General features: G+C 45.6%; 1 protein-coding gene across 5 annotated transcripts in view; it reads right to left on the minus strand.

Moving 5' to 3' along the window:
* kat80 (katanin 80) overlaps positions 1 to 17,633 on the minus strand; it is a 319,028-nt gene that overhangs the window by 232,471 nt on the left and 68,924 nt on the right. For 4 of the 5 annotated variants that reach the window (XM_053784828.2, XM_053784830.2, XM_053784825.2 and 1 more), the window contains exon 2: positions 11,913 to 12,406. The exons of the other annotated variant lie outside the window; for it this stretch is intronic. In XM_053784828.2, the coding sequence (XP_053640803.1) occupies positions 11,913 to 12,030 (118 nt within the window). In that variant the 5' untranslated portion in view covers positions 12,031 to 12,406. The remainder of the gene's footprint in view (positions 1 to 11,912; positions 12,407 to 17,633) is intronic. 5 annotated transcript variants of the gene reach the window in all.

Below are 17,633 nucleotides of genomic sequence, written 5' to 3' on the forward strand. Positions count from 1 at the left end.
CCACCACCACCACCATCCGCCTCTACTAACACCACCACCACCATCCGCCCCTACTAACACCACCACCACCCTCCGCCCCTACTAACAACACCACCACCCTCCGCTCCTACTAACACCACCACCACCATCCGCCCCTACTAACACCACCACCACCATCCGCCCCTACTAACACCACCACCCCCATCCGCCCCTACTAACACCACCACCACCCTCCGCCCCTACTAACAACACCACCACCCTCCGCTCCTACTAACACCACCACCACCATCCGCCCCTACTAACACCACCACCACCATCCGCGCCTACTAACACCACCACCACCATCCGCCCCTACTAACACCACCACCACCATCCGCCCCTACTAACACCACCACCACCATCCGCCCCTACTAACACCACCACCACCATCCGCCCCTACTAACACCACCACCACCATCCGCCCCTACTAACACCACCACCACCATCCGCCCCTACTAACACCACCACCCCCATCCGCCCCTACTAACACCACCACCACCCTCCGCCCCTACTAACAACACCACCACCCTCCGCTCCTACTAACACCACCACCACCATCCGCCCCTACTAACACCACCACCACCATCCGCCCCTACTAACACCACCACCACCATCCGCCCCTACTAACACCACCACCACCATCCGCCCCTACTAACACCACCACCACCATCCGCCCCTACTAACACCACCACCACCATCCGCCCCTACTAACACCACCACCACCATCCGCCCCTACTAACACCACCACCCCCATCCGCCCCTACTAACACCACCACCACCCTCCGCCCCTACTAACAACACCACCACCCTCCGCTCCTACTAACACCACCACCACCATCCGCCCCTACTAACACCACCACCACCATCCGCCCCTACTAACACCACCACCACCATCCGCCCCTACTAACACCACCACCACCATCCGCCCCTACTAACACCACCACCACCCTCCGCCCCTACTAACACCACCACCACCATCCGCCCCTACTAACACCACCACCACCATCCGCCCCTACTAACACCACCACCACCATCCGCCCCTACTAACACCACCACCACCATCCGCCCCTACTAACACCACCACCACCCTCCGCCCCTACTAACACCACCACCACCATCCGCCCCTACTAACACCACCACCACCCTCCGCCCCTACTAACACCACCACCACCTGCATAAGAGTTGAACCTTCCATTAAGTGGATGCACAACAATTCACTGCAGAAACAGATGAAACGATAAAACGTTACATTTCTGTGTAACAAAATTCAGACACTAAATATAATACAAAAACAATTAAATATATTAACACACTACAATACATAAGTTATTACAACAATATAAAAAAAAACATCAGAATACAGCACAAGTATCAGACTCGCATATAACTACTACCAAACAAGAATTTTCCTATATTCTTCCTAAATATGAACTTATACAACTTCAATCCATTAGTCAGGCTCTCTGTGGCTAGATACTCCTATCACCCTCTCTCATCTCCGTTCAAACCTGTCGTCCACCTAGAGTGACACATGGATAAAGAAAGGATACAAAGTAAACACGCAGGATTCCGTGATGACTACTAGCAGTAACAAGTGGAGAACTATCAAAACATTTGATAGGAAAACTTGGTTTTATCTGGAAGAGAAAAAACTATAACGATGGTCGGGCAGGGCAGGTTCTGGGAAGCCGGAGGAACTGACATCACTACCCACCTGACCTTGGCTGCCCAGAAAGAATTTACTTATTTATATTAGCACTTCAGTAATTCACGACTGGTTCATGTGCTCAACCACTAACTTATCTATATCTACTAGAATATACTCTTCACTACGTGCCGGTATATCACATGGCACCCAAGTTCCAAATAATCCATCCCACATGCGTTTCAAATAACCCCTCTCACTAACGTTCGAAATAACTCTCCTCGTTCATGTTCCCGAATAAGTCATCTCACCAACAGATTAGGTCATCTCAGCACCAGATTATTGCCATTTCACTTATATTTCTACGAACCAAAATAATCCATGACGTCTGTTCTGAAACTGCAGGAACAGTCACCGCCTCACTTGCCCACGCTCCAGGATATACCGTCACTCACCCTCCTGGATAAGTAACCACCTCACTTTTAGTATTCTGGTTCCAGAATAACTCCACTTCTCAACTCACAAGGTAACCACAATCTAGTCTAACTTTTAAAAAGGATCGTCTTAGTCTCCACGTTACAGAATGAACCATCAACCAAAAGCAATATACAAGCCAAAGTTCTAAAATAAAGGATAGTCTCGTTTCAGGCTTCAGAATCGCCATCTTACCTCCTGAGCCAACAACAAACCAGCCTTCCACATTCCGTATGGGATAAACACTACACCTTCAATGTTGCAGGTGAAACCCTCACCTTCAACCTTACAGATACAAACCACCTTCACACGTTCCAGAAAAAAGACACCATCCCTTGATCTGAGTTGATACATTAAGAGTACCGTAAACACATTTAACACTCCAGTAGTGCAGGAGCTACTCTACCCCTCTGTCTGTAAATAGGAACCATCATTTACTTTCCAGCGTCCACGAGAGATCGCCAGTTCTTTGCCATACTAATGGAGGGATTACTAATACGTTCCAGTGTTGCTCTATGAAGGATAATCTTTTGTTTCCCATACTAATGGAGGGATTACAACGCCTTGCTCCAAACAAAAATGATCATCCCGGCTACGGGGCAACCACCAACGCACCTTCAAGGGCTTAGTTTCCTCCAGAATACTTTCCTGCAACTACAAGAGGAACTCTTTAAGACCACCTGGAGCTCACCTTACAGGTACCACCTGCAACCTCAACCAGACAGATACTCCCTTGAAGTCATCACTCGCCTGGCATTTACTACCTGACACGTACTCCCGGAAGCTCATCATCCACTGGACAAGCACCTCCCTGAAGCTCACCATCCACTTGACAAGTGCCCTCTGCAGCCCAACATGCAGTTGACGGATACCACCCGGAGCTCATCACACACCAATAGTCAATAACCTACTAGACTGGTACCACCTCCAGTGATAGCAGTCAAGGAAGTACCTGGCTAGTACTTCCCGCGGCTCCTCAACCCACATGACAGACAGCAACGCCTGCACCTTAAGGCTGTCAGAGAAATCAGTAGTAGTCTCACGGCCAGGTCGGGGAGCCGGCAGCAGCAGTAAGTGAGAACAGGTACGATCAATCCAGGTAATGAGAACATGCCTCGTCTGACCTCTTATCACAGCCTCAAGCAACAGGTCACGGGGGCAAGTTAGGGCCAGGGTTACATGTTACTCTTACACCCACATGGGTGTCAGTACTTATGCATACCTACGTTTGAATAAGTTTAAGTAATGGTGAATAAGCAGGAAGAAAAGAGGAAAAAAAGAAGGGAAAAGAGAGAGAATGGATAAATAAGGAAATAGGGAGAAGAGGGAAAAGAAAAAAAACGAGAGAAATAGAAAGAGATAAGAGAAAGTAGGAAGAAGAGAGGGAGGGTGAAGGAGGGGAGGATGAAGCGTGGGTGCTACAGGGAAAACTGTTCAACCATGACAGAGAAGTGCTGACAATCTGGAATTAGTAGGAAGTAACGAAGGTCGAAATTGATAAGCAGCATCAATTCCTGGCCTTGATATGCGGGGGGGGGGATATGCTTCCGGACCAGTCACCCACACACCCCACCTACCCTCACATCCAGTGTACACACACGCGACACTGAGAAGAAGTTCGCACAGGTGTACAACAAGTTTTTTTGTGGGACAAAGTTTCGCTGTGTAGAGCTTTACCAAGTCATTGACTTAATGAAGCTCTATACAGAGCGAAACTGTCATAATGACAACTTGCTCTGCACTAGTGTATTTTTTCAATACTGTCAGCATTATATCTGTATAACCAATAGATTACAACTGACACACTGGAAATAGAAGCAGGACGACATTTCGGTCCACCTCATCATTAACAAGTTGTAATAACGGACAAAAACTGCATCTAGCTTCCATATCCAATCCGTTGGATATATGTAAATTGTTGCAGTCACGATAGTGACTTACTACAGTCATATGTTAGTGGCTTGTAATGGCAAAAGAAAAACAAACTGCAGTAGTCCCACAAAGTAATTAATGACAGAGATCCTATTTACGTCCATTTTCACATATAGTTTTGTCCAAACTATTATCAAAACTCGTAAAATTATTGGCATAAAATTATTTGCCCGAAATGCTCTACATACGAAGGGGTTTTCTGCATGCATAGATGTTACCCATCTCTGTATAAACATTGTAACACGCTGACAAAGAATCTTTAATCTTTAAAATGGAGCTGTATTAATTCGTGTTTACGTCAGTTTAAAACGGATCACCAGAATGACAGCATCAAAAGGCATATCTAACCCAAAGTTGTTATAAAGCCACATCAGGAGGAAAATAAGGCATAATAATTGTGTACTTCGTATGTTTCCATGTTCGACACAGCCACTCCTGCGTTACGAATTAAAACTGGTTTAGAAAGACACCTGAGCAGTCACATTTATTATAAAACGTTTCGGTCCAGGGACCTTTGATCAAGATCCAAGGACCGAAACGTTTTCTAATAAATACATCCTACTTACGTGTCTTCTAAACCAATTTTTCGGAATCCATTACCAAGGTTTATACAACGAATTAAAACTAAAAAAATAACGTCTTGTATTCGTTGTATTTATGAGATTTTATGTTAAAATATAAAATTTCATAAATATAATGAATACAAAAAACAAATCTTAATTATTATTAGGTATCTCTAAAAGGGTCCATTTAGGTGTTTATCCGATGTTTTCCTTTCCTCAAAGTTTCCATTATATCTCGCGAACGCCTCATCCGATGGACTTCAAATTATCAATGCTAGGAAAAGGTTTATACAACTATTGACACGCACACAAGTGGTACACAATACCTCGTCTTTTGTATAAAGTTCTACTGTCTTCCAATTATGTCCTTGAATTTGTGTTGATAAAGCCACTGGATGGCGAAGCGTCTATAAATCAAAATACCCAGATGTTGTACAAGTGTCTAATTCTTCAACTATTGGCGTGTGCAAGTGACCTTTAATCTGTGTTACACAGACAGTTCCTGGAGTCCAGGTGCCCTGTGGTCAGTGTTACATAGATCATGCAAGGATTCTTGGAATGGGTGCGATAACTTTAAAAAAGAGTTTTGTAACTGGCTTCAAGCACTCAACACTGGTGTGCCCTACTTAGAAAAAGTCTGAGAGTGTTATTGAAGAAGTGTGTAGGAACAAATTTATCAATTTTATGTTTAAGACAATGAGGACCCCCCCCAACCCCACCCCGTTTAATATACTTTAGTATATATCGAACGCCTTCAGTTTTTAATGGCTGATAGATTTTATTTTTTTTTTTATTATCACACCGGCCGATTCCCACCAAGGCAGGGTGGCCCGAAAAAGAAAAACTTTCACCATCATTCACTCCATCACTGTCTTGCCAGAAGGGTGCTTTACACTACAGTTTTTAAACTGCAACATTAACACCCCTCCTTCAGAGTGCAGGCACTGTACTTCCTATCTCCAGGACTCAAGTCCGGCCTGCCGGTTTCCCTGAATCCCTTCATAAATGTTACTTTGCTCACACTCCAACAGCACGTCAAGTATTAAAAACCATTTGTCTCCATTCACTCCTATCAAACACGCTCACGCATGCCTACTGGAAGTCCAAGCCCCTCGCACACAAAACCTCCTTTACCCCCTCCCTCCAACCCTTCCTAGGCCGACCCCTACCCCGCCTTCCTTCCACTACAGACTGATACACTCTTGAAGTCATTCTGTTTCGCTCCATTCTCTCTACATGTCCGAACCACCTCAACAACCCTTCCTCAGCCCTCTGGACAACAGTTTTGGTAATCCCGCACCTCCTCCTAACTTCCAAACTACGAATTCTCTGCATTATATTCACACCACACATTGCCCTCAGACATGACATCTCCACTGCCTCCAGCCTTCTCCTCGCTGCAACATTCATCACCCACGCTTCACACCCATATAAGAGCGTTGGTAAAACTATACTCTCATACATTCCCCTCTTTGCCTCCAAGGACAAAGTTCTTTGTCTCCACAGACTCCTAAGTGCACCACTCACTCTTTTTCCCTCATCAATTCTATGATTCACCTCAGCTTTCATAGACCCATCCGCTGACACGTCCACTCCCAAATATCTGAATACGTTCACCTCCTCCATACTCTCTCCCTCCAATCTGATATTCAATCTTTCATCACCTAATCTTTTTGTTATCCTCATAACCTTACTCTTTCCTGTATTCACCTTTAATTTTCTTCTTTTGCACACCCTACCGAATTCATCCACCAATCTCTGCAACTTCTCTTCAGAATCTCCCAAGAGCACAGTGTCATCAGCAAAGAGCAGCTGTGACAACTCCCACTTTGTGTGTGATTCTTTATCTTTTAACTCCACGCCTCTTGCCAAGACCCTCGCATTTACTTCTCTTACAACCCCATCTATAAATATATTAAACAACCACGGTGACATCACACATCCTTGTCTAAGGCCTACTTTTACTGGGAAAAAATTTCCCTCTTTCCTACATACTCTAACTTGAGCCTCACTATCCTCGTAAAAACTCTTCACTGCTTTCAGTAACCTACCTCCTACACCATACACTTGCAACATCTGCCACATTGCCCCCCTATCCACCCTGTCATACGCCTTTTCCAAATCCATAAATGCCACAAAGACCTCTTTAGCCTTATCTAAATACTGTTCACTTATATGTTTCACTGTAAACACCTGGTCCACACACCCCCTACCTTTCCTAAAGCCTCCTTGTTCATCTGCTATCCTATTCTCCGTCTTACTCTTAATTCTTTCAATTATAACTCTACCATACACTTTACCAGGTACACTCAACAGACTTATCCCCCTATAATTTTTGCACTCTCTTTTATCCCCTTTGCCTTTATACAAAGGAACTATGCATGCTCTCTGCCAATCCCTAGGTACCTTACCCTCTTCCATACATTTATTAAATAATTGCACCAACCACTCCAAAACTATATCCCCACCTGCTTTTAACATTTCTATCTTTATCCCATCAATCCCGGCTGCCTTACCCCCTTTCATTTTACCTACTGCCTCACGAACTTCCCCCACACTCACAACTGGCTCTTCCTCACTCCTACAAGATGTTATTCCTCCTTGCCCTATACACGAAATCACAGCTTCCCTATCTTCATCAATACACAAATAACCCGCACATAAAAGACAGAAGCTTACGACGACGTTTCGGTCCGACTTGGACCATTGACAAAGTCACACTAACAGAGGAGGAGCAGGACGGCTATATATAGGCAGGAAGAGGTGGAGGTAGTAGTAGTGGTAGTAGTAGTAGTAGTAGTAGTAGTAGTAGTACAAGAATTGTATATAATACCGACAGGATGAAATGACACACGCACAACACCCGGGCATCCTCACCGTAGACGTTTCGCCATCCAGCCAGCCACTGGATGGCGAAACGTCCACAACAAAGACAACCAGACGCCGCACATGTGTCTAATTTCATCAGTAGATGTAGTAGAAGAAGAAGAGGTAGTAGTAGTGGTAGTGGTAGAAGTGGGAAATAAGGAAGACGAGCCAGTCAAATACAAAGGAAGGGGAGCACTGCAAGAGAGCTAGAAACCCACAGAGGGAGAGCAAGCGCACCGAGGTGCGTGAAAGGGGAAGTGGTGAAATAAAATAAAGAAGGAACAGAAACACGAGACAGGAGAGAGAAAGACAACCCAGAGGAGAAAAGGAGAGAGGAAAGGGGAAGAGGAAGAAGAAAAAGAAGAAGAAGAAAAAAAAATGAGGATTCAGGTTAAGTCACGGGTGTTCTGAAGTTTGGAGCATTTTACAATGTAGTGGGAGAGGAAGGCATCTACAGAGACGAAGCCAGGGCTAAGGGCTTCGTCTCTGTAGATGCCTTCCTCTCCCACTACATTGTAAAATGCTCCAAACTTCAGAACACCCGTGACTTAACCTGAATCCTCATTTTTTCTTCTTCTTCTTTTTCTTCTTCCTCTTCCCCTTTCCTCTCTCCTTTTCTCCTCTGGGTTGTCTTTCTCTCTCCTGTCTCGTGTTTCTGTTCCTTCTTTATTTTATTTCACCACTTCCCCTTTCACGCACCTCGGTGCGCTTGCTCTCCCTCTGTGGGTTTCTAGCTCTCTTGCAGTGCTCCCCTTCCTTTGTATTTGACTGGCTCGTCTTCCTTATTTCCCACTTCTACCACTACCACTACTACTACCTCTTCTTCTTCTACTACATCTACTGATGAAATTAGACACATGTGCGGCGTCTGGTTGTCTTTGTTGTGGACGTTTCGCCATCCAGTGGCTGGCTGGATGGCGAAACGTCTACGGTGAGGATGCCCGGGTGTTGTGCGTGTGTCATTTCATCCTGTCGGTATTATATACAATTCTTGTACTACTACTACTACTACTACTACTACTACCACTACTACTACCTCCACCTCTTCCTGCCTATATATAGCCGTCCTGCTCCTCCTCTGTTAGTGTGACTTTGTCAATGGTCCAAGTCGGACCGAAACGTCGTCGTAAGCTTCTGTCTTTTATGTGCGGGTTATTTGTGTATCGTTCCAGTCACGGTATTGTGCCTTTTTGTTATCTTCATCAACATTTAACAATTCCTCAAAATATTCCTTCCATCTTCCCAATACCTCTAACTCTCCATTTAATAACTCTCCTCTCCTATTTTTAACTGACAAATCCATTTGTTCTCTAGGCTTTCTTAACTTGTTAATCTCACTCCAAAACTTTTTCTTATTTTCAACAAAATTTGTTGATAACATCTCACCCACTCTCTCATTTGCTCTCTTTTTACATTGCTTCACCACTCTCTTAACTTCTCTCTTTTTCTCCATATACTCTTCCCTCCTTGCATCACTTCTACTTTGTAAAAACTTCTCATATGCTAACTTTTTCTCCCTTACTACTCTCTTTACATCATCATTCCACCAATCGCTCCTCTTCCCTCCTGCACCCACTTTCCTGTAACCACAAACTTCTGCTGAACACTCTAACACTACATTTTTAAACCTACCCCATACCTCTTCGACCCCATTGCCTATGCTCTCATTAGCCCATCTATCCTCCAATAGCTGTTTATATCTTACCCTAACTGCCTCCTCTTTTAGTTTATAAACCTTCACCTCTCTCTTCCCTGATGCTTCTATTCTCCTTGTATCCCATCTACCTTTTACTCTCAGTGTAGCTACAACTAGAAAGTGATCTGATATATCTGTGGCCCCTCTATAAACATGTACATCCTGAAGTCTACTCAACAGTCTTTTATCTACCAATACATAATCCAACAAACTACTGTCATTTCGCCCTACATCATATCGTGTATACTTATTTATCCTCTTTTTCTTAAAATATGTATTACCTATAACTAAACCCCTTTCTATACAAAGTTCAATCAAAGGGCTCCCATTATCATTTACACCTGGCACCCCAAACTTACCTACCACACCCTCTCTAAAAGTTTCTCCTACTTTAGCATTCAAGTCCCCTACCACAATTACTCTCTCACTTGGTTCAAAGGCTCCTATACATTCACTTAACATCTCCCAAAATCTCTCTCCTCTGCATTCCTCTCTTCTCCAGGTGCATACACGCTTATTATGACCCACTTCTCGCATCCAACCTTTACTTTAATCCACATAATTCTTGAATTTACACATTCATATTCTCTTTTCTCCTTCCATAACTGATCATTTAACATTACTGCTACCCCTTCCTTTGCTCTAACTCTCTCAGATACTCCAGATTTAATCCCATTTATTTCCCCCCACTGAAACTCTCCTACCCCCTTCAGCTTTGTTTCGCTTAGGGCCAGGACATCCAACTTCTTTTCATTCATAACATCAGCAATCATCTGTTTCTTGTCATCCGCACTACATCCACGCACATTTAAGCAACCCAGTTTTATAAAGTTTTTCTTCTTCTCTTTTTTAGTAATTGTATACAGGAGAAGGGGTTACTAGCCCATTGCTCCCGGCATTTTAGTCGCCTCATACGACACGCATGGCTTACGGAGGAAAGATTCTTTTCCACTTCCCCATGGACAATAGAAGAAATAAAAAAGAACAAGAGCTATTTAGAAAAAGGAGAAAAACCTAGATGTATGTATATATATATATGCATGTGCGTGTCTGTGAAGTGTGACCAAAGTGTAAGTAGGAGTAGCAAGATATCCCTGTTATCTTAGCGTGTTTATGAGACAGAAAAAGAAAACCAGAAATCCTACCATCATGCAAAACAGTTACAGGTTTTTGTTTCACAGTCATCTGGCAGGACGGTAGTACTTCCCTGGGTGGTTGCTGTCTACCAACCTACTACCTATGATAGATATGTACATATATAAGTGAACATACACAAATGTTCATACGTACACGTTTCCCATCAAGGCAGGACGACCCGAAAAAGAAAAAAAGTAAGTTTCATCAACATCACTGTCTTGCCAGAGACGCATCTACACTACAGTTAAAAAACTACATCAATAAAGTTACTTAAATGTACACACATACAAGTACACATAGGGACAAACAAGTAATTTTACATTTTTGTTGCATTATAATTTTATGGCCACCTTGCATAATTCCAATTCTGTGCAAGAGGTTCATGGTTCAGGATGCATTACTCAACTACCTTTCTGGGATCACGCAGCGACCGAGATACATCTAGTTAGTATTACTATGAATATGCAAACGCTGTACCCTTAGAGGTCAAACAGCGCCTGGGGAATAGCAGGTAACCAAGTTTGATCCAGGAAAGGGAAGGGGTAGCTCTACTCTTACTGAAACTACTTTTGCTCTACCGTACACAATATAATTCTATAAGGTGAACAAACTAGTCGCTGAAACAAAGTCTCTTCGTTTATTCTCTTTATATGTTCATCTAACTTTTCTCTTTCTCCCTTAGGAAGTTCCGGCGATTCCTCTGTTCTTCCCCGTTGTCGTGTGCGAAAGCTCAGAATACCTACAGTAGCTTCTCACTCCCTTTTTCTTAACGTCTCAAATTCTCTGTTCACCTCTGCCACCTATGACTGACCTAAGTATCCCGATTTCGAACAAGAATTCTAGTGATGTCGAAGGTTCAGAGCTATGTACATACAAGTGCACAAGCTCTCTCTCATCTTCAGACTACTGAATCAGCAAACCAACGGTCGCTTCGTCACAGCCAGCTATAGGACCAGCAGCCACCACATTAGCATGTCACTTCACACACCACTATCTACTGGACGCTATTCCAGCGGTTGCATCTTGCCCACCACATCATAAAACCAACAGCAACACTGAATGGGTCAGCGTAAGGTAGACTCAATGTCAGCTGATGTTTCCCTGACAGTTACAATAATAGTAACCTCACGTTTTGACTGACAGGCTTGTGATGAGTTAGACACATGAACAACACCTGGATATCTTTATTTTGAAGACTGGTTTGTCCTCTTGACAAGCGATCTTTATAGTCATAACAGGAGATTAAACAGTAGTAAACGACAACCTAGAGGTCATTCAGTACTTTTAACACACATAAATATGTATAATACGTATATACCTTTGAAGAGTTTCATATAACTTTATAACAAAATAACGTAATATAATAGCTTTATAAATGAGGGCATTGCTGGTGCCTGACTCTGAAATAAACTGAAGAATGATAACTCGTAACTCTTAACACACACATTAAAAACTCTTATCCATAAAACTGTATAACCCTCGAGTGATAAGAGGGAAGGAGAGAGAGAGAGAGAGAGAGAGAGAGAGAGAGAGAGAGAGAGAGAGAGAGAGAGAGAGAGAGAGAGCCAAATACACTTACTTCTGGCATGAGTGACTTGACGACCATCATCAACGGAGGTCCTACGTCTTCGAGTGATGCTGAGTGTGCGACGCTTAATCTCCGGCTTCTTGAGCGGGGACCTTGACTTGCGATCCATGGCGGCGGCGGAGGCTGGGGCGCGGGGCTGTGCAGCAGCAGCAGCGGCGGCGACAGCAGCAGAAGTAACAACAGTAGAGGAAGTGTGTCCACGCCCCCGCGGCCCCCGCCGCTGCGGGATTATCCCAGGCAGTGTCACAACTCCTGAAGCCGCCACCTTGCGACACCCATCACTAACACCACACCTGGCTCCTCTATACACAGGTACACTATGCTTTTCCAGTGTAAACCAGGCTTAGGCAAGCACTTCGCAACACACCGCTTCGCTATTAACAACTGTTACCATCATCTATCTGTAGTGACACGTTGTTGTGTTAACGTGTTTGTCAAAACACAATGGTTCAGTCTACATAGCAGCACTATGAACACCTTATATCCTGTAAACAAAACACGACAACACTTTATATACATCCTGTAGCAAAACACGACAAAACACAGAATACTGCTGTCAGTCATCATGGGACGGGTGATTACGCTGTCTTAAGTGTTGCTTGCAGGAAGCAACTATTCAAAGGCAATTCAAGAAGGAAACGGGCAACCACCTTCCACCTTGAATTATGTTTTTTTTTTTTTTCAGGACGCCGACATATTTTGTGCCGGAGGATAGAGATGCTCCCAGACCTTGCCAGGGTTGGCCCACAGTCAAGGCCAGGCGAGCATCCCCTCCAACACTTAACCAAGACTTACAAAAGTTGATATCGTCAATAGTGTGTCAACTATCTGGACTGTAATGTACACCTTGGTATACAACATACCCCTTTCGTGTATGTTCGCTCAATGCACGAGTGGCGCTGTCCCGATACATTAGCCTCTCGAGGCAAAACGTTAATATCGTGACTAGCTCTCAGGGCCACCCCTCACTAACACCTACCCCCTCATCTACTAACCCTAAATCATCCATTATCACTGCTACATTTGTTCTCTCGTTATTTAGCGCCTGAGAAAGGTCATCAGGGTTAATCCGAGAAAGGGAAGGATAATTCCAATTCTTTGGATCAAGAGCCCCTGCACCATCACAGTCCCATCAAAACTTAAAAATGGCTAGAACTACTGAAGATCAACAAACTGAAAAAACTGGACAACGTTTCGGTTGTCTCTGAACCATTAACAAGCAGGGTATTTGTTGTTTGCTCTCTCAGAATTATCCTTTCGTGTTCAACGCTGAACTCACACGATGCCCTTCACAACCAATGTGCTCAGCATTGCAAAACGAGACTAACTGGTGTGAGGAAGGAGATACTGGAGAACCTATTTGTGATTATTCATTTCTAGTTACAAGAACAGAGCTATACTCGTGGTGTAGTCTTCAATGTTTGTAGTTACAAGAACAGAGCTGTACTCGTGGTGTAGTCTTCAATGTTTGTAGTTACAAGAACAGAGCTGTACTCGTGGTGTAGTCTTCAATGTTTGTAGTTACAAGAGCAGAGCTGTACTCGTGGTGTAGTCTTCAATGTTTGTAGTTACAAGAACAGAGCTGTACTCGTGGTGTAGTCTTCAATGTTTGTAGTTACAAGAACAGAGCTGTACTCGTGGTGTAGTCTTCAATGTTTGTAGTTACAAGAACAGAGCTGTACTCGTGGTGAAGTCTTCAATGTTTGTAGTTACAAGAACAGAGCTGTACTCGTGGTGTAGTCTTCAATGTTTGTAGTTACAAGAACAGAGCTGTACTCGTGGTGTAGTCTTCAATGTTTGTAGTTACAAAAACAGAGCTGTACTCGTGGTGAAGTCTTCAATGTTTGTAGTTACAAGAACAGAGCTGTACTCGTGGTGTAGTCTTCAATGTTTGTAGTTACAAGAACAGAGCTGTACTCGTGGTGTAGTCTTCAATGTTTGTAGTTACAAGAACAGAGCTGTACTCGTGGTGTAGTCTTCAATGTTTGTAGTTACAAGAGCAGAGCTGTACTCGTGGTGTAGTCTTCAATGTTTGTAGTTACAAGAGCAGAGCTGTACTCGTGGTGTGGTCTTCAATGTTTGTAGTTACAAGAACAGAGCTGTACTCGTGGTGTAGTCTTCAATGTTTGTAGTTACAAGAGCAGAGCTGTACTCGTGGTGTAGTCTTCAATGTTTGTAGTTACAAGAGCAGAGCTGTACTCGTGGTGTGGTCTTCAATGTTTGTAGTTACAAGAACAGAGCTGTACTCGTGGTGTAGTCTTCAATGTTTGTAGTTACAAGAGCAGAGCTGTACTCGTGGTGTAGTCTTCAATGTTTGTAGTTACAAGAGCAGAGCTGTACTCGTGGTGTAGTCTTCAATGTTTGTAGTTACAAGAGCAGAGCTGTACTCGTGGTGCAGTCTTCAGTATTAACACACATGCACACACTTGTGTGGGTCACTCAACGCAGAGTGGTAGACGCTCGATTCTCCCTCTAATAGTGAGGCAGACAAGCTACTTAACTTTATTCTTAACTTGAACAAACTTAAATAGATTTGGTTCCGTCTTGGTTTCGAGAACTTTCTTTTTCAGCGCTCCTCCCCGTCCTCCCCTCACAATGATATATTTATTTCTACTTTGTTTGAATATCTGGGCGATGCGCTTTGACACACTTGTATTGCTTCCTGGTACTTCTTCATTTATGGCTTTCCAGTACCTGAAGTTAAGGTAACAATTATTTTTATCTTTTCCTCGGTTTTGTAATGAATTGTTTGATTACATGTCTTTTACAACACTACCACTGTAAGTTGTGTCAAATAAAAACAATAGTCAGTTGGATACATGGTGTTGGGTGAATCAGGTATGTCCCCACACGAGTTGAGCCGGCCTGGGCTGCCTGGCTGGCTGGGCTGCCTGGCTGGCTGGGCTGCCTGAGCTGGCTGGGCTGCCTGAGCTGGCTGGGCTGCCTGAGCTGGCTGGGCTGCCTGAGCTGGCTGGGCTGCCTGAGCTGGCTGGGCTGCCTGAGCTGGCTGGGCTGCCTGAGCTGGCTGGCCTGCCTGAGCTGGCTGGCCTGCCTGGCTGGCTGGCTGGCTGGGCTGCCTGAGCTGGCTGGGCTGCCTGGCTGGCTGGGCTGCCTGGCTGGCTGGCTGGGCTGCCTGGCTGACTGGGCTGCCTGGCTGGGCTGCCTGAGCTGGCTGGGCTGCCTGAGCTGGCTGGGCTGCCTGGCTGATTGACTGGGCTGCCTGGCTGGCTGGGCTGCCTGGCTGGCTGGCTGGGCTGCCTGGCTGGGCTGCATGAGCTGGCTAGGCTGCCTGAGCTTGCTGGGCTGCCTGGCTTGCTGGGCTGCCTGGCTTTCTGGGCTGCCTGGCTGGGCTGCCTGGCTGACTGGGCTGCCTGGCTGACTGGGCTGCCTGGCTGGCTGGGCTGCCTGGCTGGCTGGGCTGCCTGAGCTGGCTGGGCTGCCTGAGCTGGCTGGGCTGCCTGAGCTGGCCGGGCTGCCTGAGCTGGCCGGGCTGCCTGAGCTGGCCGGGCTGCCTGAGCTGGCCGGGCTGCCTGAGCTGGCCGGGCTGCCTGAGCTGGCTGGGCTGCCTGAGCTGGCTGGGCTGCCTGAGCTGGCTGGGCTGCCTGAGCAGGCTGGGCTGCCTGAGCTGGCTGGGCTGCCTGAGCTGGCCGGGCTGCCTGAGCTGGCCGGGCTGCCTGAGCTGGCCGGGCTGCCTGAGCTGGCTGGGCTGCCTGAGCTGGCTGGGCTGCCTGAGCAGGCTGCGCTGGCTGAGCTGAGCTGCCTGAGCTGGCTGGGCTGCCTGAGCTGGCTGGGCTGCCTGAGCTGGCTGAGCTGCCTGAGCTGGCTGGGCTGCCTGAGCTGGCTGGGCTGCCTGAGCAGGCTGGGCTGCCTGAGCTGGCTGGGCTGCCTGGCTGGCTGAGCTGCCTGAGCTGGCTGGGCTGCCTGAGCTGGCTGGGCTGCATGAACTGGCTCTCACCACAACACCTTGTACACCATTACTGGGAAGCTTCGAGTCCTTCCTAACTCTCCCGTGACACTAAGTTCCCAGGCGAAGCTATACCACTCCAACACACCTCCACCAATCCCATAAACATTACACCACTGTATTTTATACCTATTACGTCCAGTATACGCGTGCAAATCTCGGTGTTTGTTGGTAATGCTGAGCCACCGTGTTGCCAGACGTGTTGCGGCTATTTTAATTTCCATAATTGTGGCTATATGTTTTTGTAAATTTACGTAACCTACCCTAACTTAAGACAAAACTAGTATTTGCAAGATTACAGGAATCATTCAGAATCTGATGTTATGAATTGCCTTAACAAATGAACGTAAGATTCAAGAACTGACGTTGCGAATCGTTTTAACAAATGCGAATAACAAAATAAGAACACATTAAAAACGTCTAATCCAGGATGCTCCGAATTTTTCAGTGTCTTGTAACAGTTAACCAAGACAAAATTAAAATTTCAAACCCCAAGACAACCCAGGAGAGAGAGATATATCATAATCTACACTTAGAAAATCCTGGAAGGAATGGTCCCGAATCTGCACACAGAAATCACTCCCTACGAAAGTAAAAGACTGGGCAGGCGATGCAAAATACCCCCAATTAAAAGTAGGGGCGCCAATGGTACACTAAGAGAAAACACCATAAGTGTCCGGGGGCCAAGACTGTTCAACAGCCTCCCATCAAACATTAGGGTAATTACCAATAAACCCCTGGCTGCCTTCAAGAGAGAGCTGGACAGATACCTAAAGTCAGTGCCGGATCAGCCGGGCTGTGGCTCGTACGTTGGACTGCGTGCGGCCAGCAGTAACAGCCTAGTTGATCAGGCCCTGATCCACCGGGAGGCCTGGTCATGGACCGGGCCGAGGGGGCGTTGATCCCCGGAATAACCTCCAGGTAACCAGGTAACCCAATATAGCAATAAAGCCAAGCAGCACGACTAATTTCCATCCAAGTCCTTCAGGTCCTCCCAACCTTAGATATATACCTTTACTACTGAAGAGTTACCAGAGCTTTTCTGCTCCTGGAACCTGGGTTACGGGTGCGACACAAGGGGCAGCAGGAGTAAATATAATGACCTACAGTATTAGTCTCACCCCACCACCAGTGGTTCGAACCCGGGTCATTTCAGTAGAGCCAATTACTACCACTGACATACAAGTCACCTTACTGAGCTTATAATTATATTGATTATAATCAATGATAACTCGCGCGGTGATAAGCAAGCTTTTGTTTAGGTCTGTCCTTACTATATTTTTTTTTTACAATGGTCTAAGGATAACCCCATAATGACAAATAATTCGACTCACTCTCATTGATATTATGATTCAAGAAGAAAACTTATCACATCCGAGCACAATTAGCATAGTTAAAATGACACCCACAGTGGACATTGACACGATGACACTTGCACAGTGGACATTCTCTCTTGGTGTGTAAGGTACAATAACCTCTTGAGGGTCGGTGGGTGGCTGCGGTAAGTTACATGGGAGCTGTGGCTGGGGTGGCTGCCTGGTCTGGCTCAGCGGGCAGCAGCAGATTGTGGGGCAGGAAAGAGCTGCAGGTCCTCAGAGAAACTGCATGACCTGAATTTTCTGGCGACGAAAGCCCCAAACACACACACTGTGTGTACAGTACCAAAGCACATCTACTGAGGCGCACTTCAACTAAATAACTGCTGCAGCATATGAACGACATATAAAATACTGAGAGGAATCGACAAG

Source organism: Cherax quadricarinatus, chromosome 51 (genome assembly GCF_038502225.1).
Source record: "Cherax quadricarinatus isolate ZL_2023a chromosome 51, ASM3850222v1, whole genome shotgun sequence".
Taxonomy (NCBI): Eukaryota; Metazoa; Arthropoda; class Malacostraca; order Decapoda; family Parastacidae; genus Cherax; species Cherax quadricarinatus.